Raw genomic sequence first — 23,734 nt, 5'->3', positions numbered from 1 at the left:
CCATTTACTTTTTATCGAGCTATGATTTCCACTATCATGAGTGAAGTCGAGTGATGCATAAATCATATACCAAACATATCAACTTTCAATTCACTACTTTGAGAGTCCATGTTTTCATTATATTAAAATACATAAATCATACACACATGATCATTTCACTTAAATTTTAGGTAAGTCACATTACTAATGTCACAAATGAATTATTAATCCATAAACGGCCATGTTATAGACGATATAATAATAGTAAAATGACGCATTTGTTCAATTTAACCCTACATATTACGGACAATTTAAATTACATATTAATATAAATTGCGTTCTAACATTACAATCTGACTCACTTAATATTAGTTAAACTAAGTTAATATTTTTAATATATTTTACTTCATATGCAAAAACTATTCACAACATGCATATAAAAAAACATTATTCATTTAATTCAAAAAATTACAAAAATTAACTTCACTACTATCTCATAATATACATGATCATTTGTAGAGAAAAATGGAGTTCGAATTTTATTATCTTAATTTATCAAATTATATTTATTTTAATTTATAACTTAAATATTATATTGATAATTTATCTAATTTTTATTATCACATAGTAATTAGTAATATATTAATAAATTATTATTTTAGTGCAACCTAACAGTATAATAAATAATAAGAGGCATTCTCATTAATTTAAAAAAAAATTTAACTCGTACTTTTATATAGATTATAAATATGATTTGAATTAAAATTGATTTTTATAATTTTTTATTAAAATATAAAAAATAAAAACTTGCTCATACTTCATGGTAGTATTTACTGTTTTCTTAAATGATGAGCTTTAATTAAATTGGTGTCACGAGTCAAACACTAATTCAGGTTCAGTAAAAAAAAGAATTACACTAGAATTAAAAGTAAAAAATATATATATAAAAGAGAAAGACTAAGAAATTTATTACACATTATTTTATTTAAACAGTTAAAATTAGTAATAAAAAATAAAATAAATAAATTTTGTTTGATTAAATGATATAAAAAGAAAAATAATTCATTATAATAAAGTTTTCTAATTATAACATTTTCATAAAATAATTAAAAACAAAAATGACATTTTACATCTTCCTTATATTTCCCAAAATACGTTTGAATTCCAGTTACTTTCCCATGGTTAAATAAATAAAAATAAAAATAAAAAATCCATTTCCCTTTCCCGGTTTCTCTCCAATTCACAGTTTAAAGAAATTGGACCGAGGGCTGAAATTTTACAAATTTTCTTTCACCCCCTCCCTTTTTGGTGGATCAAATTTGTCAACCCAATCATACTCCTTTATCATTTAGATCGAATGTGAGAGAAACGGGACTTGCAAAAGAAAGAGAAGAAAAATGAGGACATTCAAAGTTAAAACCCATAAGCTGACAACCATGGTATTGGTTCTTGTATTGAAGACAAGTAGGATATGCATATTCTGTTTCTTAGCACATCAATCTGCGGTCACAAAGTACACCATTATAAGATTTGGATCTTGAATCTCAAATCATCGGGCAAAGACAGTGCAAGGTTCTGAGTTTTAAAGAATGCTCATCAGCATGTTTTCTCTGGGAAAATGAGCAGAAAAGCTGGTTAATTTTTCCAAGGGTAAGTGTTGGAAATGCCTTGATAATGGATAAAAATTAGGTTGCATGATGCTCATTGATGAGAAAATATTCCTAGCAAACGATGGCAAGAAAAAGGCACCTATTGTTCTTGCTCCCATCCTCCTAATCTCTCCCCAGGGTCATAGTTTGTGAACACCCGAAACTCATTTCCAAGTTTGCTTGAGTGTCGTGGCCGAAAATTGCATGCACGCAAACCCAAAAGCTCTGCAGCCCTATGCCTTTGCACCTCTCCTGCAAGTCATTCTCTTAGCTTTTACTAAAAAAAAAGCCACTAAAACAACCATTGACATCCATACTTATATTCTGCACTATATTGGAGTTATACATATACGGCAGTAAAGCTGACTAAATTGCAAGTTATGTTCAGTTGGAAAGGAAGTAAAAACTTTACCCGTAAGCAAAAGCAAGTGAGATTCTCGTGGTTGAGCAAGAAAAGATATTGTTTGAGTAACTTTCTCTAAACACTCCTTGCTCTGCAACCATGCACAACATATGTAATATACTGTCAAAAATTCCCTCCAAACATGAACTCAAGTGAAAACCAGTACAGCCATGGCAAAGTTAAGAAACAGGTGCCCATATAAAATATCTGCTCAATCGAGATTATGAGAAAAATAGAAACTGATGCTCTAACCCTAAATGTTCCATATGAGACCAAAATAGTGGTTTACCTACCATCTTGTGATTGAAATATGTCAAAATCTTCACATTCTCCGACGGTAATATATTTAAAATAGCTCTGTAAAGCAGATCAGTAGGATTACAGATTTCCCAGACTTAAAAACGTATCACAGGAGGAACTTTATATCAAGGTAAAGTGGTAGAGAATCTCTGGTATTTACTAATTAAAAGTCTTTGATTTCGTTTTCATCAGAAAGAAAATCTCATATTAATGGCCACAAGATAAATAAGCATAGGCAAGTGGGTTTTATACTCTGTAATCAAGATAAACAAGCAAGTTCATCCTCATATTCAAAAACCTGGAATCAATTCAAAGAAACAGAATGTCAAAATATTTGCTTGAAAAAACTAGTTTAAAAAGCGTTAAATAGACAAGAAGAATAGGTTCTTCCCTTAGTGGTTACAGCAAGATTGGTTGCAAGCAGAAGGTATTGCTTATGAGACAAGACCACAATTAAGGGTAAAAATGAAAATGTAACAGCGTAATAGAGCTTCTCTTGTACCAGCAAAAGGAATGAACCCCTTATAGCAGTTGAACCGATGCTTAAGAAACAATAAGTAGATTAAGAAATTGACAAATATTTTATCTCACCAGATAAGGAGGATCGGCAATTACAACTTGGTAAGTATGCTTTAGTTCGAATGGCAGGTCTTTGGGTTGGTTGTAATCATAAAATGTAAAATCACTTCCATATTGCTCAAAACGCTTATCATACTCCAAAAGTTGCACAGAGATATTAGGATCAATTTTCTGAAAATCATACAAAAGAAAAAAGTTATGAACCACACATCTCAAATGAAACAAGATTTATCAACCAAACCACTTCCTTATGTCAATCTGAGTCTATCCGCCTTAGTCAATCCTTAATAGAAAATCAGAAAATAACATTAACAGGCCAAACTAGTTCCGTCATCCAAAATGTGCTATGTAAAATGGTACATATTGTTTGCATTTAACCACATCAAGTATATCCTATAGTTAGAGGACATAGACTATATTATGTTTAAGGCCATTTCAGTAATCCATCCTGCACTCAATGTGAAAAGTATAACGACATCATGCATTTAACCATGATGTAAACTTATACCCAGGCCGTTAAATTTTCCCATTCATCCTTAACGAGGCACTATACCTCAATTCAAGGATTCAAGTTCTTTCTCGAATTAAATTATTCAAAACAGCAATCTCCCAGATTGCGTATCCTTTATTTGACTCCTCGAACAACAACTCTCACCCTTACCATCTCAGGTGAAAAATATATGATAAACTTGTCTTAATGAGTTGAGAAGTTCTAGGGTGAGCCTTCTAAAATAAGCTTTTCATTGGCTCCAATTACACACAAGATTATCTAAATAGTAAATTATTACAACCTTTGTAGTGTTCTCTGTAATTAGACAATTACTACGGCATTCATAACTCAATCACACAAATTATTGCAAATCTCGAAACCTTGTGTAACACAAATTACACAAACTATTACAACTTTGTTTTGTGAAACTTTTCAGTGTCCTTGTCTTGCAGTTCTTCCAAGTTCCAACCATACAATTAGACTTTCAACTCAAAGACATACATTTCTAGTCTAACTAATTCTACCGATGATCAATATGGCCTTAACGCCAAAACCCCATTATACCAATAACGGAGATGAAAATGATATAGAGTTAATCAACAAACTCAATTACCTTCAATCAATTTCCAGAACTATGTAATATTTTTCTGAACATTCTTGTCAAAACTAGAAGTAAAATGGGCATATGGTTTTGATAAAATTACCTTAAGATAGGCATAGAGAGTTGGGCAAGCAATACAAGCTACTTTATAATTGGAATGGCTGCAAAGAGAAAGAACTTCTTGGGAAAGGGTCCGGGCTGTTTCTGGGTCGTACCAGAATTGGCTCAGCCTCCAATCTTCTGTTACTAAAGCCACTTCACTCTCGGGTTCAAGTGTTCCCTCCCCATTTTCTGCTGTTTCATGGTTAGCAAGAGATTGCCTTTGTTCTTCGAGGAACTCTTTGAGGGCTGCTAGTGCCTGAGAGCTAAGGGCTGGAGGGTCGTCATCATCAGTTTCGTTAACGAAGACGTTTTTAATAGTAGGGAGCTGTGGTTCCATTTTTGCAGCTGCGGCGGCTCTGGTTGTGTTGGGGGCGGCAGTGAAACTAAAAAAGAACCTACTTGACTGGAAGAGGAGAGGGTTTCCTTTAGTGGGATGTTTGGACTTTGGAATAAGATATTTATTTAGTTTCTTATCCATTAATGGTTAATTTTAGTTGAAATATCTCCGAATGTATAAAAATTTCGGTTCTATTATTTATCCGTCGAATAATACTTAAATCAACAAGCAAAAATAATCATAAAAATTACTAAAAATGTAAAAAAGTTATGTAAAAAGTTATAGACCAGTCAGAACCAAATTTTTGTCTCAGCTTAGAGCAATAAGCAATACTATTTCAATAGTTTTTGAAGACAAATTTGTTTTTGCAAAAGTTATATTTTTTTTTGTTGGAAAAGCATTTTAAAGTTAAAGTAATATTTTTTATATTTATTTATCTTTCAATGTATTCTTTTAATATTTATAGGTTAAAATTCACATCTTCTAATTATACTTTTGATAAAGTAAAACTCTACATTTTAATTCGAATATAACTTTTAAAATAGGATTAATCTCCTTACAAACAGCCCGTAAATCTATCAAAATAAATGCAAATAATAAGCACAAGTCTTATACAACAAATTAAGTCAATCTCAATTTCTCTTTAAAACTCCAATTTTAACCATAAGCATGATACACAATAAATCACCTTCATAAATCATAAATCAGGTTTTTAACTAGTCAAGTGACTGATTAAACATCGAGTCTTCAACACTAAATAGTGTTGACCCTAACAACATCTAAATTCAACTTTTGTGTTTGATTGAAAAATCAATTTTTTAACAACACGTTTAACTCCAAAAGTTAAATATTTTGCATTGTTTTTTTTTATTGAAAAGTACTTTTTGTAACCCAAAAAGACATTAAAGTTATAGGGTTGCCAGATCAATTCAGACGGTGGATCTAAAATTGTATAACCCATCCAAGATTTCCTATCTCCTTTTAACGGAGGATTGGCTTTCACTTTAGAAAAATTAAAGGGATCAGACAATAGGATCTGCTATCTTCTTACTTGTTTATTCTGTCCATGCTTCAGATTATTGAACGCTCCAGCTGTTATTAGAATTTTTCAATTCCATCCAAAATGCCACAGAATACATTTGACTCAATATGTGCTTCATTGATAATTTCCTAATTTTTTTCCAAGAGAACATTGGATTCGATGATTGGGGTTCAAAGTATTCTATACCAATTTTATTTGCTCTCTTAGCCTTCATCTTAGGGCTAGTTCTTCATTGCTTTTAAAAAGTACTTTTGAGAAGTGCTGTGGAAAAGTGCTTTTGAGAAGTGTTTTTGAAAATTTTGAGTGTTTGGCATTGCTGTTAAAAAGTGCTTTTGAAGAATAAAATGTATATTTTAGACATGATATTATAAAGTAACAAATATGTATTTAAATAATGTTCAAATTAGTTAATATTATGATATTTTAGCAAAAATATAAAAAAATTTATTATAACTTATTGTTAGTATTTTAATATATAATATTAATTTTAAATATTTCTAAGTAATTAATATTAATTATTTATTAAATTTAATTAGAATATATAAACTATATTTAAATATAATAATTAAATATTTTTAATTAGATATTGACACAATTGTATTATTATAAAAATTATTTTTTATTTTTAATTAATGCTTTTAACACATTTGTATTATTTTATTTTAAAATGTATTTTAATATATAACTCATATTATATGTAAACATAACATAGAAAACATAAACCTAACAAATTAAAATATTACATATATTTGGATTGAAGTTTTAAAAAGAGATAATATTTATATATCAAATATAAATACTAAAAATTTTACAATAGCATTTACAATTTAAAGAATTTAAAGAACCAGTTTGTGTGACTGGGTAAAAAAGTAAAAGTGCAGTTTAGAAGCACTTCTTGGCTAGAGAAGCAGAAAATTTCTGCTTTTTCATCTACAGAAAAGCACTTCCCAGAAGCTAGAAATCTGACCCCAAATGAAGTGTGTTCTTCATTCTTTTTCACCCAAAAGCACTTTTATATGTAAAAGTACTTTTCAACCAGCCAAGCCCTTAATGTTTTAAAATGTGAGATATTTGGTACTGTGATACAAAGTGAGTTGTTGGAAGAGATCCAGAGGGTAACTGGATTCAATATAGGGAAGCTCCATGTCACACACTTGGGGGGGCACTCCTAGTAACTAGAAGACTGAGAAAAAGATTGCTTGGTCATTTTTAGAGAGAACTCAACTAAAAATTGCTCAGTGGTCCTCAAAATAACTTAGCTTTTATAATTCAGCTCATAAGAAAGTTCCTTGCTGGTGAAGGCTCACTATGAATGGTCTGGTTGAAGGCTTGCACTATTAAGGACAATGATTTTTGGCAAATGACTCCTAAAGCCTATAAGAGTTGGAACTGGAGGAATATCTTCAAGCTTAGGGAAGTGGGTAACTCCCTTTTCAAAATTGCTTAGGTACAAGCATCATAAAGCTCCCTGTAAGTAAAATTTGCAACAAGGTAAGGATGAAAAAAGACAAAGTGGCCTAGCACAAACTTATCTGGTTTCCTGTGCACAAGCATTCCATTATTGCTTAGATGACCATTCTTGGGAGACTCCAACAAAAGATAAGCTAATTTTGAAGACTAACAGTGTAAAGTTTGTAATGGAGAATTGGAGAAAATAAACCACCAATTCTTTGAACACCAATTTTCTGGGAGGCCGCTCTCAAGCTATGCGAGATGCATAGAACGGCTATGGCATGGCAGCAGGAGCTTCAATGGACCTGTACAAGACCTAAGGGTATGGCACTTATAACTAAGGAATTTAATATTATGTTTATAAGCGTATCATTTTTTTTGGTACTTAAATATTTCAATATACCATTTCGAGCTTATCAGTGTCTATAAATATTTTTCACATATATATTATTAGTTTAACCTTTAATTTCTTAATAAATTATAATATATATATTTGTGCAAATATATTTAATTACATGCATATGCAAATATAAATTTTAAAATTATTAATTGAATTCAACAACTTAATTTAATAATTATAGTTTAATTTTAAATGTAATTATAAAAGAATAAAATGATTAAGATAAAAAAATGTCAAAAGTTAGATGTAAATTATCAAAAAAATTTAATCAACAGATACGGACTAATACACATCAATATTGATTAAAACGAGATGAAGCATGCCAAAACAATTAAAAAACACTAAAATTTTATCCAAATCAAAACTAACACTATTTGATATTGGTTGAGGGCTGGAACGGTGGTACAGACTAGTACTGATATTGTACGACTATCAACACTAATTCTAAAAATTGTTTGGAATGCTCACATTTACTTGGTCTAGAAAGAGGGGAAAAAAAGGCAGTTTAGGACAAGATTTTCAGAACTAGACGGCTGGTCAAACCAATTATGCCACCAGTTTGTAAGTCTAACCGATTTGAATGGTTTTATTAAAATATCATTAAAATTAAAAATCAATTTAACCTTCAATCCAACAGGTCCATATCAATTCATAGCTCAACTTATCTAAAGCTTTTCTCTATCCAATTATGAAACTTCCGTCTGCCAATATCCAATTATGCATGGGTTGGGGCATACTAGAATAACTGCATAGTTTAGCAGGACATAGGTATACATTGTTATCACATTGTCGATCCGTACTTCATAGCAACGGATAATAAAACAACACTTATAATAATATTTGCAGAGAAGCACAATTAGAAGCCTTTTAAACTTAATTGCAAGCCTTCAAGATTTTGTACGAGAGATGGAAAAAGAAATTTCTGGTTGATTTTCTGATCAAACGTAACTGATAGGAAAACGCTTCATGTTCGTTGAATAAAAATGTGGCAATACTTACCAGAGTTAGGATTTTGAAATTCTAAAGGGCTTCACTTTTGTTTGATTTCTGATTGAAGCTAAGCTGACAGTTAAAAATATCATCAACTGATAGCAAAAGTCCAGCTATCAGAGATATTTAACACCATCCATGTAATTACATTATAATTTTGACAGGGAAAAAATCAAAGGAATTTCTCATTCAATGCAAAAAATAACATCAATACGCAAGACCATTTCTTGAAAAATATCTACTGAAAACTCCCTTTTAACCAAAAATAACTTGTCAATTACTCAAATAAAAAACGAGACATTCATAGCATGTCCAGAATACAAAAACGGCTTATAAAGTACTGACTAAAACAACAAAATTCTCCACTCCCATGGTGTTTAATCTTCTTCCAATTCCTCAACGATTAGCCTTAGCAACTCTCTCAATTTCATCCTTCTTCTTGATGGCATAGCTGCACAACACAACACCACTGTCAATAACAACCAAAATGACAAAAGCATGTGTAAAGGCAGTTCCTTGTTTCAAAGCGAAACAAGGAGACAATACAGAAGAATCACCCTTACCTGTTAGATGATCCCTTAGCAGCATTAATAAGCTCATCAGCCAAACACTCTGCAATTGTTTTAATGTTCCTGAATGCAGACTCACGTGCACCAGTGGTCAAAAGATAGATGGCCTGATTCACGCGACGAAGAGGAGAAATATCAACAGCCTGACGCCTGACAACACCAGCAGAACCAATTCGAGTAGCATCTTCACGTGGCCCACTGTTACATCAAACAAAAAAGCAACAAAGCTTGTTAAAGTTTAATCTAATGAAAGAAAATGTACTAAGCTTTATGTTGTAAAGGCTACCTGTTGATAATAGCATCAACAATGACTTGAATTGGGTTCTGATCAGTCAAGAGATAAATAATATCCATGGCATGCTTCACAATCCTGACTGCCATAAGCTTCTTCCCATTGTTTCGGCCATGCATCATAAGTGAGTTTGTAAGCCTTTCAACAATTGGGCACTGAGCCTTCCTGAAACGCTTAACTGAGTACCTCCCAGCAGTGTGTGGCACATAGGTAGCATGCTTCGAAGCTTGGACACCAATGTAATCACTCAAGGAGATATCAGCAACCTAAAACAGATAAATCATTCATGTCAATGAATAAGGTTAACAAGAATAGCACATATAATAAATAGATAATTCTTGCCAATCAACAGTGTCAATGAAAATATACGATAAATCTAACCCACAAAAGTTGCATTTAAAGAAATCATGAGAAGTATTAAAAAAAAAAACAAAATTGTCATCCTGCATTATATTTAACAGCAAAGGCAACAAATAACTACCATCAAACCAGGGGCAAAAGAAAATGGGAAAAAAGACATATCCATATACACAAATTAAAACACATTGATAAAACCATAACCGGAAGTTGTAGAAAAAGATCACATCAAAAACACACAACTGAACATCCCCTTCATAAGAATAGCCACTTGCCATGATGCACGAACTCAAATTCCTTTTACACAATTCTCTAATTCACCTAGATACAATGTACTTCAAAACACCAAAACTATCTCTGCTGCTCAACCTATATAACCTCTAATAAGACACAAACGAAATAATCCAGGAAAAAAATTGAGACGATATATTTCACAAGAAATAACAAAAATAGAAGAAAGACAGAGCAGATCCACGATTAGAAATAAACAAAGATGGGAAAGAAAAAAAGAAATACCTGAACTTCCTCGAAGCTCCAGCGGTTGAAGAGTTTTACTTCAAGGTGAGGTTGGGTTGGGTCTTTGGGTGCGGCGGTGGCGGGGGCTGCAACATCTGTCGCCATTCCTACTAAAACAAAACATAGAGTTCAATTTAAAAATAATAATAATAATAAGCAGAGGTTTAGAAGAAAAAGAGAGAGCGAGAGAGAGAGAGAGAGAGAGAGAGAGAGAGAGAGAAGCAAAGTGAAGAGACCTGTGATGTAGAGATGGAGCGGCAGGCAAAATTTCAGAATCGTGCACGAAGCGGGGTTGAGGAAATGAAAAAACCCTAGTCTTCTTTCACATTTATACTGAGATTCTGACTAGGGTTGTTTCCTTTCAGTGACTAGGCTTCGGGCTCTTCGTTGCGACATTTTGGGCTAACCATAAAAATATATAACAGAACAGAAAGTAAATAAATAAATAAATTTTAGGGCACGTTTGGTTCGCTGTATTGGATTAGAGGTGTATTGAATTAGAGGTGTATTGAATTAGAGGTGTAATAGCAAATTAACTGTTTGGTTGAATGTAATGGAATAGAGGCGTAATAGTAATCTTGTGTTTGGTTAAATGGAATAGAGGTGTAATAGCATAATGGAAAAAACTAAAATAGCTAGAATACCCTTAGCATAAATTTGTTTTGGTAAATGATTATTGTTATTGTTATTTAAATTTTAATAAGATTATTATTATCAATAATAAATAATTTAATCATATTTAAACATAATTATTATTAAATATATTTTAATTAAAATATATAATTTAATAAAATTCTTAATAATTAGCAGAAATTTATTTTGGTAAATTATTATTGTTATTATTATTTAAATTTTAATAAGATTATTAATATCAATAATAAATAATTTAATCATATTTAAACATAATTATTATTAAATATATTATAATTAAAATATATAATTTAATAAAATTCTTAATAATTAATATTCTTATATGAATTTACTCAAATCATAATATATGATACTGTAAAATATAAATTAATATAATTATTATTAAATATATTATAATTAAAATATATAATTTAATAAAATTCTTAATAATTAATATTCTTATATGAATTTACTCAAATCATAATATATGATACTATAAAAGAAAATTTGAAAATATATAATTTGAAAAATGTTTGTTCTCGATGAACTTCCAACTGAAACAAGCCAAACAACATAAGCAGTATTAGAACAGGGATTATTAAATCGACTTTTGTAGTATAAAGTTCCAAAAAAAATTTCTGTATCTGTAGATAGAGAGAATCATGTTCATAAAACATATAAAATTTGACGTTGATGAACTGCAGTCTCTTCCATTGTTAATGCAGGTTGAAAGACTTGATTTCAATAGTGTTACGGCCTTTGTATTTAACTTCAAACAGAAGTTTGTACAATTGCTCCAATTAATATTTTTTTTCTTTGCTTCTATTGGCTGGGTTAGAAATTCATAACAATATTTTTGAAAGACTTGTATAATTTCATCTGCTCAATAATTGGAAAAACTCAATTTGATTTCTTCCTTTAATTGTCTCTTTTTTAAGTACTAATTATCAGCAACAGGCAGGGCGATTTAATGTGGTCAAAACAACCACATCAAGCACTCTCATCTCTTTGTTTGCAGCAAAGATGAACTCAACAGCTTCAAACCATGGCAAAATAAGTACAGCATATATAACCAAAACAGGATATGCTCTCTTCAATAACATCTCAACTTAAATAACGGAACATTCATATTATGTTCGGAACACAAAATAGGTAACTTATAAAGTACTGAATAAAAAACAGAAGTGTCCACTGCCATGGTTTATGCAAAGTCCTACCAATTCCTCAACGATTGGCCTTGGCAACTCTCTCGATTTCGTCCATCTTCTTGATGGCATAGCTGCACAAACAACGCGAGAATGACGAAGCAAGCTGTGGTAAATAAATGGGATTGCAAGGACAGTTCCTAGTTTCAAAGCAAAATAAGGTTCAAACACGGGAGTTCAAAGGTTGTTATTTACCTGTTAGATGATCCCTTTGCTGCGTTAATAAGCTCATCAGCCAAACATTCAGCGATAGTTTTAATGTTTCTGAATGCAGACTCACGAGCACCAGTGGTGAGGAGATAGATGGCCTGATTCACTCGACGAAGAGGAGAAATATCAACAGCCTGACGCCTCACAACACCAGCAGAACCAATACGAGTAGCATCTTCACGAGGTCCACTGTTATATCAATCAAAAATCAACAAGGATTATCAAAGATTGATCCAACAAAGATAACCCAGAATTGGAAGATGTTTTAATTAACATCATCTGCTACTTTAAAGATTAAAGTCAGCTAGTGATACATTTGAAAAAGGAAATCCTTAAAGGTCATATAGGCCACCTGTTGATAATGGCATCAACAATGACTTGAATTGGGTTCTGATCAGTCAGGAGATAAATAATTTCCATAGCATGCTTCACAATCCTGACTGCCATAAGTTTCTTTCCATTGTTTCGGCCATGCATCATCAATGACTTAGTAAGCCTCTCAACAATGGGGCACTGAGCCTTTCTAAAACGCTTAACTGAGTACCTCCCAGCAGTGTGTGGCACATAGGTTGCATGTTTGGAAGGTTGAACACCAATGTAGTCACTCAAAGAGATATCAGAAACCTAAAATAGATAAATCATTCACGTCAAGGACCAGGGCTAACAATTGTAGTTATCAAAGGGAACAGCAAGTTGAGGAACCTAATTCTTTCGAATCTTTAGGAGTCTTTAAGCATTCGAAAGACAATCTAATACGATCATCTTATCAAAATAATCTAACCTAAAATTAACCAATTTCTTACAAACATTTAACATAAATTGTCAATCTGAATATCAGTAACATCAAAGACAACAAGTAAAATCTTTAAATCAGAGAACAACAATATAGATGTTCAGTCACAACAAGATGATCTAACAAATAATATCAAGTTAAAAACAACATGAACGATTCTCTACGAAAACAGAATCCCTGTGTACAATTAATTAGTCCTAGTAGATCCACTCGACTTGAAAAGACCAAAAAAATAGAGAACATGCTAAAACGGAACATTTCATATAAAATCTAGAAAAAACAAAGCCAATAGAATGAAAAAAGAAATGTATGCATAGAGAGGCAAAAGGGGGAAAAAGAAAAAGAAATACTTGAACTTCCTCGAAGCTCCAGCGATTGAAGAGCTTGACGTCAGGGTGAGACTTGGTTGGGTCTTGCAGTGAGGCGTTGGCAGGGGTTGCAATGGCTGTCGCCATACCTATGATAGATGCCGCAAAGAGAGAGAACCGAAGTGCGGAATGAGGAAATTAGAAGACAAAGGCCTTTCTCTTATACAGTTGCAGTAACCTGGAGACCCAGAAGCGGATGAAGCTAGAAGGAACAGAAGAGAAACAAAAGGGATCGGGGAAGGTAATGGATTACACGCGTATTAGCAATACATCAAACCAAACCACCGATTTCTATTCCCCCTCTTTTGCCCAGATTAGCTACCGCTTCAGCAAACCTCCCTGTTTTACCCTTCCCTGATCCCTTTTGTTTCTCTTCTGTTCCTTCTAGCTTCATCCGCTTCTGGGTCTCCAGGTTACTGCAACTGTATAAGAGAAAGGCTTTTGTCTTCTAATTTCCTCATTCCGCACTTCGGTTCTCTCTCTTTGCGGCATCTATCATAGGTATGGCGACAGCCATTGCAGCCCCTGCCAACGCCTCACTGCAAGACCCAGCCAAGTCTCACCCTGACGTCAAGCTCTTCAATCGCTGGAGCTTCGAGGAAGTTCAAGTATTTCTTTTTCTTTTTCCCCCTTTTGCCTCTCTATGCATACATTTCTTTTTTCATTCTATTGGCTTTTTTTTTTCTAGATTTTATATGAAATGTTCCGTTTTAGCATGTTCTCTATTTTTTTGGTCTTTTCAAGTCGAGTGGATCTACTAGGACTAATTAATTGTATATAGGGATTCTGTTTTCGTAGAGAATCGTTCATGTTGTTTTTAACTTGATATTATTTGTTAGATCATCTTGTTGTGACTGAACATCTATATTGTTGTTCTCTGATTTGAAGATTTTACTTGTTGTCTTTGATGTTACTGATATTCAGATTGACAATTTATGTTAAATGTTTGTCTTCATGTTTGTAAGAAATTGGTTAATTTTAGGTTAGATTATTTTGATAAGATGATCGTATTAGATTGTCTTTCGAATGCTTAAAGACTCCTAAAGATTCGAAAGAATTAGGTTCCTCAACTTGCTGTTCCCTTTGATAACTACAATTGTTAGCCCTGGTCCTTGACGTGAATGATTTATCTATTTTAGGTTTCTGATATCTCTTTGAGTGACTACATTGGTGTTCAACCTTCCAAACATGCAACCTATGTGCCACACACTGCTGGGAGGTACTCAGTTAAGCGTTTTAGAAAGGCTCAGTGCCCCATTGTTGAGAGGCTTACTAACTCATTGATGATGCATGGCCGAAACAATGGAAAGAAACTTATGGCAGTCAGGATTGTGAAGCATGCTATGGAAATTATTTATCTCCTGACTGATCAGAACCCAATTCAAGTCATTATTGATGCCATTATCAACAGGTGGCCTATATGACCTTTAAGGATTTCCTTATTCAAATGTATCACTAGCTGACTTTAATCTTTAAAGTAGCAGATGATGTTAATTAAAACATCTTCCAATTCTGGGTTATCTTTGTTTTGGATCAATCTTTGATAATCCTTGTTGATTTTTGATTGATATAACAGTGGACCTCGTGAAGATGCTACTCGTATTGGTTCTGCTGGTGTTGTGAGGCGTCAGGCTGTTGATATTTCTCCTATTCGTCGAGTGAATCAGGCCATCTATCTCCTCACCACTGGTGCTCGTGAGTCTGCATTCAGAAACATTAAAACTATCGCTGAATGTTTGGCTGATGAGCTTATTAACGCAGCAAAGGGATCATCTAACAGGTAAATAACAGCCTTTGAACTCCCGTGTTTGAACCTTATTTTGCTTTGAAACTAGGAACTGTCCTTGCAATCCCATTTATTTACCACAGCTTGCTTCGTCATTCTCGCGTTGTTTGTGCAGCTATGCCATCAAGAAGATGGACGAAATCGAGAGAGTTGCCAAGGCCAATCGTTGAGGAATTGGTAGGACTTTGCATAAACCATGGCAGTGGACACTTCTGTTTTTTATTCAGTACTTTATAAGTTACCTATTTTGTGTTCCGAACATAATATGAATGTTCCGTTATTTAAGTTGAGATGTTATTGAAGAGAGCATATCCTGTTTTGGTTATATATGCTGTACTTATTTTGCCATGGTTTGAAGCTGTTGAGTTCATCTTTGCTGCAAACAAAGAGATGAGAGTGCTTGATGTGGTTGTTTTGACCACATTAAATCGCCCTGCCTGTTGCTGATAATTAGTACTTAAAAAAGAGACAATTAAAGGAAGAAATCAAATTGAGTTTTTCCAATTATTGAGCAGATGAAATTATACAAGTCTTTCAAAAATATTGTTATGAATTTCTAACCCAGCCAATAGAAGCAAAGAAAAAAAATATTAATTGGAGCAATTGTACAAACTTCTGTTTGAAGTTAAATACAAAGGCCGTAACACTATTGAAATCAAGTCTTTCAACCTGCATTAACAATGGAAGAGACTGCAGTTCATCAACGTCAAATTTTATATGTTTTATGAACATGATTCTCTCTATCTACAGATACAGAATTTTTTTTTGGAACTTTATACTACAAAAGTCGATTTAATAATCCCTGTTCTAATACTGCTTATGTTGTTTGGCTTGTTTCAGTTGGAAGTTCATCGAGAACAAACATTTTTCAAATTATATATTTTCAAATTTTCTTTTATAGTATCATATATTATGATTTGAGTAAATTCATATAAGAATATTAATTATTAAGAATTTTATTAAATTATATATTTTAATTATAATATATTTAATAATAATTATATTAATTTATATTTTACAGTATCATATATTATGATTTGAGTAAATTCATATAAGAATATTAATTATTAAGAATTTTATTAAATTATATATTTTAATTATAATATATTTAATAATAATTATGTTTAAATATGATTAAATTATTTATTATTGATATTAATAATCTTATTAAAATTTAAATAATAATAACAATAATAATTTACCAAAATAAATTTCTGCTAATTATTAAGAATTTTATTAAATTATATATTTTAATTAAAATATATTTAATAATAATTATGTTTAAATATGATTAAATTATTTATTATTGATAATAATAATCTTATTAAAATTTAAATAACAATAACAATAATCATTTACCAAAACAAATTTATGCTAAGGGTATTCTAGCTATTTTAGTTTTTTCCATTATGCTATTACACCTCTATTCCATTTAACCAAACACAAGATTACTATTACGCCTCTATTCCATTACATTCAACCAAACAGTTAATTTGCTATTACACCTCTAATTCAATACACCTCTAATTCAATACACCTCTAATCCAATACAGCGAACCAAACGTGCCCTAAAATTTATTTATTTATTTACTTTCTGTTCTGTTATATATTTTTATGGTTAGCCCAAAATGTCGCAACGAAGAGCCCGAAGCCTAGTCACTGAAAGGAAACAACCCTAGTCAGAATCTCAGTATAAATGTGAAAGAAGACTAGGGTTTTTTCATTTCCTCAACCCCGCTTCGTGCACGATTCTGAAATTTTGCCTGCCGCTCCATCTCTACATCACAGGTCTCTTCACTTTGCTTCTCTCTCTCTCTCTCTCTCTCTCTCTCTCTCTCTCTCTCTCTTTTTCTTCTAAACCTCTGCTTATTATTATTATTATTTTTAAATTGAACTCTATGTTTTGTTTTAGTAGGAATGGCGACAGATGTTGCAGCCCCCGCCACCGCCGCACCCAAAGACCCAACCCAACCTCACCTTGAAGTAAAACTCTTCAACCGCTGGAGCTTCGAGGAAGTTCAGGTATTTCTTTTTTTCTTTCCCATCTTTGTTTATTTCTAATCGTGGATCTGCTCTGTCTTTCTTCTATTTTGTTATTTCTTGTGAAATATATCGTCTCAATTTTTTTCCTGGATTATTTCGTTTGTGTCTTATTAGAGGTTATATAGGTTGAGCAGCAGAGATAGTTTTGGTGTTTTGAAGTACATTGTATCTAGGTGAATTAGAGAATTGTGTAAAGGAATTTGAGTTCGTGCATCATGGCAAGTGACTATTCTTATGAAGGGGATGTTCAGTTGTGTGTTTTTGATGTGATCTTTTTCTACAACTTCCGGTTATGGTTTTATCAATGTGTTTTAATTTGTGTATATGGATATGTCTTTTTTCCCATTTTCTTTTGCCCCTGGTTTGATGGTAGTTATTTGTTGCCTTTGCTGTTAAATATAATGCAGGATGACAATTTTGTTTTTTTTTTTAATACTTCTCATGATTTCTTTAAATGCAACTTTTGTGGGTTAGATTTATCGTATATTTTCATTGACACTGTTGATTGGCAAGAATTATCTATTTATTATATGTGCTATTCTTGTTAACCTTATTCATTGACATGAATGATTTATCTGTTTTAGGTTGCTGATATCTCCTTGAGTGATTACATTGGTGTCCAAGCTTCGAAGCATGCTACCTATGTGCCACACACTGCTGGGAGGTACTCAGTTAAGCGTTTCAGGAAGGCTCAGTGCCCAATTGTTGAAAGGCTTACAAACTCACTTATGATGCATGGCCGAAACAATGGGAAGAAGCTTATGGCAGTCAGGATTGTGAAGCATGCCATGGATATTATTTATCTCTTGACTGATCAGAACCCAATTCAAGTCATTGTTGATGCTATTATCAACAGGTAGCCTTTACAACATAAAGCTTAGTACATTTTCTTTCATTAGATTAAACTTTAACAAGCTTTGTTGCTTTTTTGTTTGATGTAACAGTGGGCCACGTGAAGATGCTACTCGAATTGGTTCTGCTGGTGTTGTCAGGCGTCAGGCTGTTGATATTTCTCCTCTTCGTCGCGTGAATCAGGCCATCTATCTTTTGACCACTGGTGCACGTGAGTCTGCATTCAGGAACATTAAACAATTGCAGAGTGTTTGGCTGATGAGCTTATTAATGCTGCTAAGGGATCATCTAACAGGTAAGGGTGATTCTTCTGTATTGTCTCCTTGTTTCGCTTTGAAACAAGGAACTGCCTTTACACATGCTTTTGTCATTTTGGTTGTTATTGACAGTGGTGTTGTGTTGTGCAGCTATGCCATCAAGAAGAAGGATGAAATTGAGAGAGTTGCTAAGGCTAATCGTTGAGGAATTGGAAGAAGATTAAACACCATGGGAGTGGAGAATTTTGTTGTTTTAGTCAGTACTTTATAAGCCGTTTTGTATTCTGGACATGCTATGAATGTCTCGTTTTTTATTTGAGTAATTGACAAGTTATTTTTGGTTAAAAGGGAGTTTTCAGTAGATATTTTTCAAGAAATGGTCTTGCGTATTGATGTTATTTTTTGCATTGAATGAGAAATTCCTTTGATTTTTTCCCTGTCAAAATTATAATGTAATTACATGGATGGTGTTAAATATCTCTGATAGCTGGACTTTTGCTATCAGTTGATGATATTTTTAACTGTCAGCTTAGCTTCAATCAGAAATCAAACAAAAGTGAAGCCCTTTAGAATTTCAAAATCCTAACTCTGGTAAGTATTGCCACATTTTTATTCAACGAACATGAAGCGTTTTCCTATCAGTTACGTTTGATCAGAAAATCAACCAGAAATTTCTTTTTCCATCTCTCGTACAAATCTTGAAGGCTTGCAATTAAGTTTAAAAGGCTTCTAATTGTGCTTCTCTGCAAATATTATTATAAGTGTTGTTTTATTATCCGTTGCTATGAAGTACGGATCGACAATGTGATAACAATGTATACCTATGTCCTGCTAAACTATGCAGTTATTCTAGTATGCCCCAACCCATGCATAATTGGATATTGGCAGACGGAAGTTTCATAATTGGATAGAGAAAAGCTTTAGATAAGTTGAGCTATGAATTGATATGGACCTGTTGGATTGAAGGTTAAATTGATTTTTAATTTTAATGATATTTTAATAAAACCATTCAAATCAGTTAGACTTACAAACTGGTGGCATAATTGGTTTGACCAGCCGTCTAGTTCTGAAAATCTTGTCCTAAACTGCCTTTTTTTCCCCTCTTTCTAGACCAAGTAAATGTGAGCATTCCAAACAATTTTTAGAATTAGTGTTGATAGTCGTACAATATCAGTACTAGTCTGTACCACCGTTCCAGCCCTCAACCAATATCAAATAGTGTTAGTTTTGATTTGGATAAATTTTAGTGTTTTTTAATTGTTTTGGCATGCTTCATCTCGTTTTAATCAATATTGATGTGTATTAGTCCGTATCTGTTGATTAAATTTTTTTGATAATTTACATCTAACTTTTGACATTTTTTATCTTAATCATTTTATTCTTTTATAATTACATTTAAAATTAAACTATAATTATTAAATTAAGTTGTTGAATTCAATTAATAATTTTAAAATTTATATTTGCATATGCATGTAATTAAATATATTTGCACAAATATATATATTATAATTTATTAAGAAATTAAAGGTTAAACTAATAATATATATGTGAAAAATATTTATAGACACTGATAAGCTCGAAATGGTATATTGAAATATTTAAGTACCAAAAAAATGATACGCTTATAAACATAATATTAAATTCCTTAGTTATAAGTGCCATACCCTTAGGTCTTGTACAGGTCCATTGAAGCTCCTGCTGCCATGCCATAGCCGTTCTATGCATCTCGCATAGCTTGAGAGCGGCCTCCCAGAAAATTGGTGTTCAAAGAATTGGTGGTTTATTTTCTCCAATTCTCCATTACAAACTTTACACTGTTAGTCTTCAAAATTAGCTTATCTTTGTTGGAGTCTCCCAAGAATGGTCATCTAAGCAATAATGGAATGCTTGTGCACAGGAAACCAGATAAGTTTGTGCTAGGCCACTTTGTCTTTTTTCATCCTTACCTTGTTGCAAATTTTACTTACAGGGAGCTTTATGATGCTTGTACCTAAGCAATTTTGAAAAGGGAGTTACCCACTTCCCTAAGCTTGAAGATATTCCTCCAGTTCCAACTCTTATAGGCTTTAGGAGTCATTTGCCAAAATCATTGTCCTTAATAGTGCAAGCCTTCAACCAGACCATTCATAGTGAGCCTTCACCAGCAAGGAACTTTCTTATGAGCTGAATTATAAAAGCTAAGTTATTTTGAGGACCACTGAGCATTTTTAGTTGAGTTCTCTCTAAAAATGACCAAGCAATCTTTTTCTCAGTCTTCTAGTTACTAGGAGTGCCCCCCCAAGTGTGTGACATGGAGCTTCCCTATATTGAATCCAGTTACCCTCTGGATCTCTTCCAACACTCACTTGTATCACAGTACCAAATATCTCACATTTTAAACATTAAGGCTTGGCTGGTTGAAAAGTACTTTTAATTAAAAGTGCTTTTGGGTGAAAAAGAATGAAGAACACACTTCATTGGGGTCGATTTCTAGCTTCTGGGAAGTGCTTTTCTGTAGATGAAAAGCAGAAATTTTCTGCTTCTCTAGCCAAGAAGTGCTTCTAAACTGCACTTTTACTTTTTTACCCAGTCACACAAACTGGTTCTTTAAATTCTTTAAATTGTAATGCTATTGTAAAATTTTTAGTATTTAATTTGATATATAAATATTATCTCTTTTTAAAACTTCAATCCAAATATATGTAATATTTTTAATTTGTTAGGTTTATGTTTTCTATGTTATGTTTACATATAATATGAGTTATATATTAAAATACATTTTAAATAAAATAATACAAATGTGTTAAAAGCATTAATTAAAAATAAAAAATAATTTTTATAATAATACAATTGTGTCAATATCTAATTAAAATATTTAATTATTATATTTAAATATAGTTTATATATTCTAATTAAATTTAATAAATAATTAATATTAATTACTTAGAAATATTTAAAATTAATATTATATATTAAAATACTAACAATAAGTTATAATAAATTTTTTTATATTTTTGCTAAAATATCATAATATTAACTAATTTGAACATTATTTAAATACATATTTGTTACTTTATATATCATGTCTAAATATACATTTTATTCTTCAAAGCACTTTTTAACAGCAATGCCAAACACTCAAATTTTCAAAACACTTTCAAAAGCACTTTTCCACAGCACTTCTCAAAAGTACTTTTAAAGCAATGAAGAACTAGCCCTAAGATGAGGCTAAGAGAGCAAATAAATTGGTATAGAATACTTGAACCCCAATCATCGAATCCAATGTTCTCTTGGAAAAAATTAGGAAATTATCAATGAAGCACATATTGAGTCAAATGTATTCTGTGGCATTTTGGATGGAATTGAAAAATTCTAATAACAGCTGGAGCGTTCAATAATCTGAAGCATGGACAGAATAAACAAGTAAGAAGATAGCAGATCTATTGTCTGATCCTTTAATTTTTCTAAGTGAAGCCAATCCTCCGTTAAAAGGAGATAGGAAATCTTGGATGGGTTATACAATTTTAGATCCACCGTCTGAATTGATCTGGCAACCCTATAACTTTAATGTCTTTTTGGGTTACAAAAAGTACTTTTCAATAAAAAAAAACAATGCAAAATATTTAACTTTTGGAGTTAAACGTGTTGTTAAAAAATTGATTTTTCAATCAAACACAAAAGTTGAATTTAGATGTTGTTAGGGTCAACACTATTTAGTGTTGAGACTCGTGTTTATCGTACTTGTAGTTAAAACCTGATTTTGATTTATGAAGTGATTTATTGTGTATATGTTATGGTTAAATTGGGTTTTAAGCATTGAGATTGACTTATTTTTGTAAAGTGATTATTTGCTAGTATAATTAGAAGATGTGAATTTTAACCTATAAATATTAAAAGAATACATTGAAAGATAAATAAATATAAAAAATATTACTTTAACTTTAAAATGCTTTTCCAACAAAAAAAAATATAACTTTTGCAAAAACAAATTTGTCTTCAAAAACTATTGAAATAGTATTGCTTATTGCTCTAAGCTGAGACAAAAATTTGGTTCTGACTGGTCTATAACTTTTTACATAACTTTTTTACATTTTTAGTAATTTTTATGATTATTTTTGCTTGTTGATTTAAGTATTATTCGACGGATAAATAATAGAACCGAAATTTTTATACATTCGGAGATATTTCAACTAAAATTAACCATTAATGGATAAGAACTAAATAAATATCTTATTCCAAAGTCCAAACATCCCACTAAAGGAAACCCTCTCCTCTTCCAGTCAAGTAGGTTCTTTTTTAGTTTCACTGCCGCCCCCAACACAACCAGAGCCGCCGCAGCTGCAAAAATGGAACCACAGCTCCCTACTATTAAAAACGTCTTCGTTAACGAAACTGATGATGACGACCCTCCAGCCCTTAGCTCTCAGGCACTAGCAGCCCTCAAAGAGTTCCTCGAAGAACAAAGGCAATCTCTTGCTAACCATGAAACAGCAGAAAATGGGGAGGAACACTTGAACCCGAGAGTGAAGTGGCTTTAGTAACAGAAGATTGGAGGCTGAGCCAATTCTGGTACGACCCAGAAACAGCCCGGACCCTTTCCCAAGAAGTTCTTTCTCTTTGCAGCCATTCCAATTATAAAGTAGTTGTATTGCTTGCCCAACTCTCTATGCCTATCTTAAGGTAATTTTATCAAAACCATATGCCCATTTTACTTCTAGTTTTGACAAGAATGTTTCAGAAAAATATTACATAGTTCTGGAAATTGATTGAAGGTAATTGAGTTTGTTGATTAACTCTATATCATTTTCATCTCCGTTATTTATAATGGGGGTTTTGGCGTTAAGGCCATATTGATCATCGGTAGAATTAGTTAGACTAGAAATGTATGTCTTTGAGTTGAAAGTCTAATTGTATGGTTGGAACTTGGAAGAACTGCAAGACAAGGACACTGAAAGTTTCACAAAACAAAGTTGTAATAGTTTGTGTAATTTGTGTTACACAAGGTTTCGAGATTTGCAATAATTGTGTGATTGAGTTATGAATGCCGTAGTAATTGTCTAATTACAGAGAACACTACAAAGGTTGTAATAATTTACTATTTAGATAATCTTGTGTGTAATTGGAGCCAATGAAAAGCTTATTTTAGAAGGCTCACCCTAGAACTTCTCAACTCATTAAGACAAGTTTATCATATATTTTTCACTGAGATGGTAAGGGTGAGAGTTGTTGTTCGAGGAGTCAAATAAAGGATACGCAATCTGGGGATTTGCTGTTTTGAATAATTTAATTCGAGAAAGAACTTGAATCCTTGAATTGAGGTATAGTGCCTCGTTAAGGATGAATGGGAAAATTTAACGGCCTGGGTATAAGTTTACATCATGGTTAAATGCATGATGTCGTTATACTTTTCACATTGAGTGCAGGATGGATTACTGAAATGGCCTTAAACATATATAGTCTATGTCCTCTAACTTAGGATATACTTGATGTGGTTAAATGCAAACAATATGTACCATTTTACATAGCACATTTTGGATGACGGAACTAGTTTGG

The 23,734-nt window shown here is 32.2% G+C and overlaps 4 protein-coding genes and 2 pseudogenes across 9 annotated transcripts; 2 read left to right on the top strand and 4 right to left on the bottom strand.

Moving 5' to 3' along the window:
• Window positions 1-1,407: 1,407 nt before the first annotated feature.
• On the bottom strand, window positions 1,408-4,627 carry LOC107891215 (EEF1A lysine methyltransferase 1). Of its 5 annotated transcripts, none has more exons than XM_016815941.2 (5): window positions 4,105-4,627; window positions 2,923-3,081; window positions 2,325-2,388; window positions 2,041-2,122; window positions 1,408-1,880 (listed from the first exon to the last, which is right to left on the bottom strand). In XM_016815941.2, the coding sequence occupies exons 1-5, from the start codon at window positions 4,579-4,581 to the stop codon at window positions 1,862-1,864; spliced, it is 801 nt and encodes a 266-aa protein (XP_016671430.1). In that variant the 5' UTR covers window positions 4,582-4,627; the 3' UTR covers window positions 1,408-1,861. The 5 variants fall into 5 exon arrangements, 4 of the variants coding, with proteins under 4 accessions (XP_016671430.1, XP_016671428.1, XP_016671429.1 ...); XM_016815939.2 differs by lacking the exon at window positions 2,325-2,388 and having other exon boundaries at window positions 1,408-1,589; window positions 1,729-1,880; window positions 4,105-4,612; XM_016815940.2 differs by lacking the exon at window positions 2,325-2,388 and having other exon boundaries at window positions 1,408-1,479; window positions 1,729-1,880; window positions 4,105-4,612.
• Window positions 4,628-8,577: 3,950 nt separating this feature from the next.
• Window positions 8,578-10,468, bottom strand: LOC107891217 (40S ribosomal protein S5). Of its 2 annotated transcripts, none has more exons than XM_041100747.1 (5): window positions 10,295-10,468; window positions 10,059-10,168; window positions 9,180-9,451; window positions 8,888-9,091; window positions 8,578-8,775 (listed from the first exon to the last, which is right to left on the bottom strand). In XM_041100747.1, the coding sequence occupies exons 2-5, from the start codon at window positions 10,161-10,163 to the stop codon at window positions 8,721-8,723; spliced, it is 636 nt and encodes a 211-aa protein (XP_040956681.1). In that variant the 5' UTR covers window positions 10,164-10,168; window positions 10,295-10,468; the 3' UTR covers window positions 8,578-8,720. The 2 variants fall into 2 exon arrangements, with proteins under 2 accessions (XP_040956681.1, XP_040956680.1); XM_041100746.1 differs by having other exon boundaries at window positions 10,059-10,165.
• Window positions 10,469-11,578: 1,110 nt separating this feature from the next.
• On the bottom strand, window positions 11,579-13,495 carry LOC121220911 (40S ribosomal protein S5). Its single transcript, XM_041100748.1, has 4 exons — window positions 13,247-13,495; window positions 12,456-12,727; window positions 12,089-12,292; window positions 11,579-11,967 (listed from the first exon to the last, which is right to left on the bottom strand). Exons 1-4 carry the CDS (start codon window positions 13,349-13,351, stop codon window positions 11,913-11,915), a joined length of 636 nt encoding a protein of 211 aa, XP_040956682.1. The 5' UTR covers window positions 13,352-13,495; the 3' UTR covers window positions 11,579-11,912.
• Window positions 13,496-13,721: 226 nt separating this feature from the next.
• LOC107921204 (40S ribosomal protein S5) lies at window positions 13,722-15,554 on the top strand. Its single transcript, XM_041100745.1, has 4 exons — window positions 13,722-13,872; window positions 14,404-14,675; window positions 14,841-15,044; window positions 15,166-15,554. Exons 1-4 carry the CDS (start codon window positions 13,768-13,770, stop codon window positions 15,218-15,220), a joined length of 636 nt encoding a protein of 211 aa, XP_040956679.1. The 5' UTR covers window positions 13,722-13,767; the 3' UTR covers window positions 15,221-15,554.
• A 1,125-nt stretch (window positions 15,555-16,679) lies between these two features.
• LOC121220909 (40S ribosomal protein S5-like) lies at window positions 16,680-18,579 on the top strand (annotated as a pseudogene).
• A 4,477-nt stretch (window positions 18,580-23,056) lies between these two features.
• Window positions 23,057-23,734, bottom strand: part of LOC121220771 (40S ribosomal protein S5-like) — a 2,603-nt pseudogene continuing 1,925 nt past the window's right edge.

Source organism: Gossypium hirsutum, chromosome D09 (assembly GCF_007990345.1).
Source record: "Gossypium hirsutum isolate 1008001.06 chromosome D09, Gossypium_hirsutum_v2.1, whole genome shotgun sequence".
Lineage (NCBI taxonomy): Eukaryota > Viridiplantae > Streptophyta > Magnoliopsida > Malvales > Malvaceae > Gossypium > Gossypium hirsutum.
Note: the sequence above shows the minus strand (reverse complement) of the source record. Positions and strands in the feature narration are given on the sequence as shown.

Bases quoted from the DNA above. Each gene is read 5' to 3' on its own strand.
- LOC107891215 (XM_016815938.2), bottom strand. From the start codon at position 4,581: ATGGATAAGAAACTAAATAAATATCTTATTCCAAAGTCCAAACATCCC. The intron at 3,082-4,104 runs GTAATTTTATCA...TATGATTTTCAG, and splicing joins CTCTCTATGCCTATCTTAAG to AAAATTGATCCTAATATCTC. The intron at 2,123-2,922 runs GTGAGATAAAAT...GCATGGTTGCAG, and splicing joins TTGCCGATCCTCCTTATCTG to AGCAAGGAGTGTTTAGAGAA.
- LOC107891217 (XM_041100747.1), bottom strand. From the start codon at position 10,163: ATGGCGACAGATGTTGCAGCCCCCGCCACCGCCGCACCCAAAGACCCA. The intron at 9,452-10,058 runs GTATTTCTTTTT...TATCTGTTTTAG, and splicing joins GGAGCTTCGAGGAAGTTCAG to GTTGCTGATATCTCCTTGAG. The intron at 8,776-8,887 runs GTAAGGGTGATT...TGTGTTGTGCAG, and splicing joins GCTAAGGGATCATCTAACAG to CTATGCCATCAAGAAGAAGG.
- LOC121220911 (XM_041100748.1), bottom strand. From the start codon at position 13,351: ATGGCGACAGCCATTGCAACCCCTGCCAACGCCTCACTGCAAGACCCA. The intron at 12,293-12,455 runs GTGGCCTATATG...TTGATATAACAG, and splicing joins GTTGATGCCATTATCAACAG to TGGACCTCGTGAAGATGCTA. The intron at 11,968-12,088 runs GTAAATAACAAC...TTGTTTGTGCAG, and splicing joins GCAAAGGGATCATCTAACAG to CTATGCCATCAAGAAGATGG.
- LOC107921204 (XM_041100745.1), top strand. From the start codon at position 13,768: ATGGCGACAGCCATTGCAGCCCCTGCCAACGCCTCACTGCAAGACCCA. The intron at 14,676-14,840 runs GTGGCCTATATG...TTGATATAACAG, and splicing joins ATTGATGCCATTATCAACAG to TGGACCTCGTGAAGATGCTA. The intron at 15,045-15,165 runs GTAAATAACAGC...TTGTTTGTGCAG, and splicing joins GCAAAGGGATCATCTAACAG to CTATGCCATCAAGAAGATGG.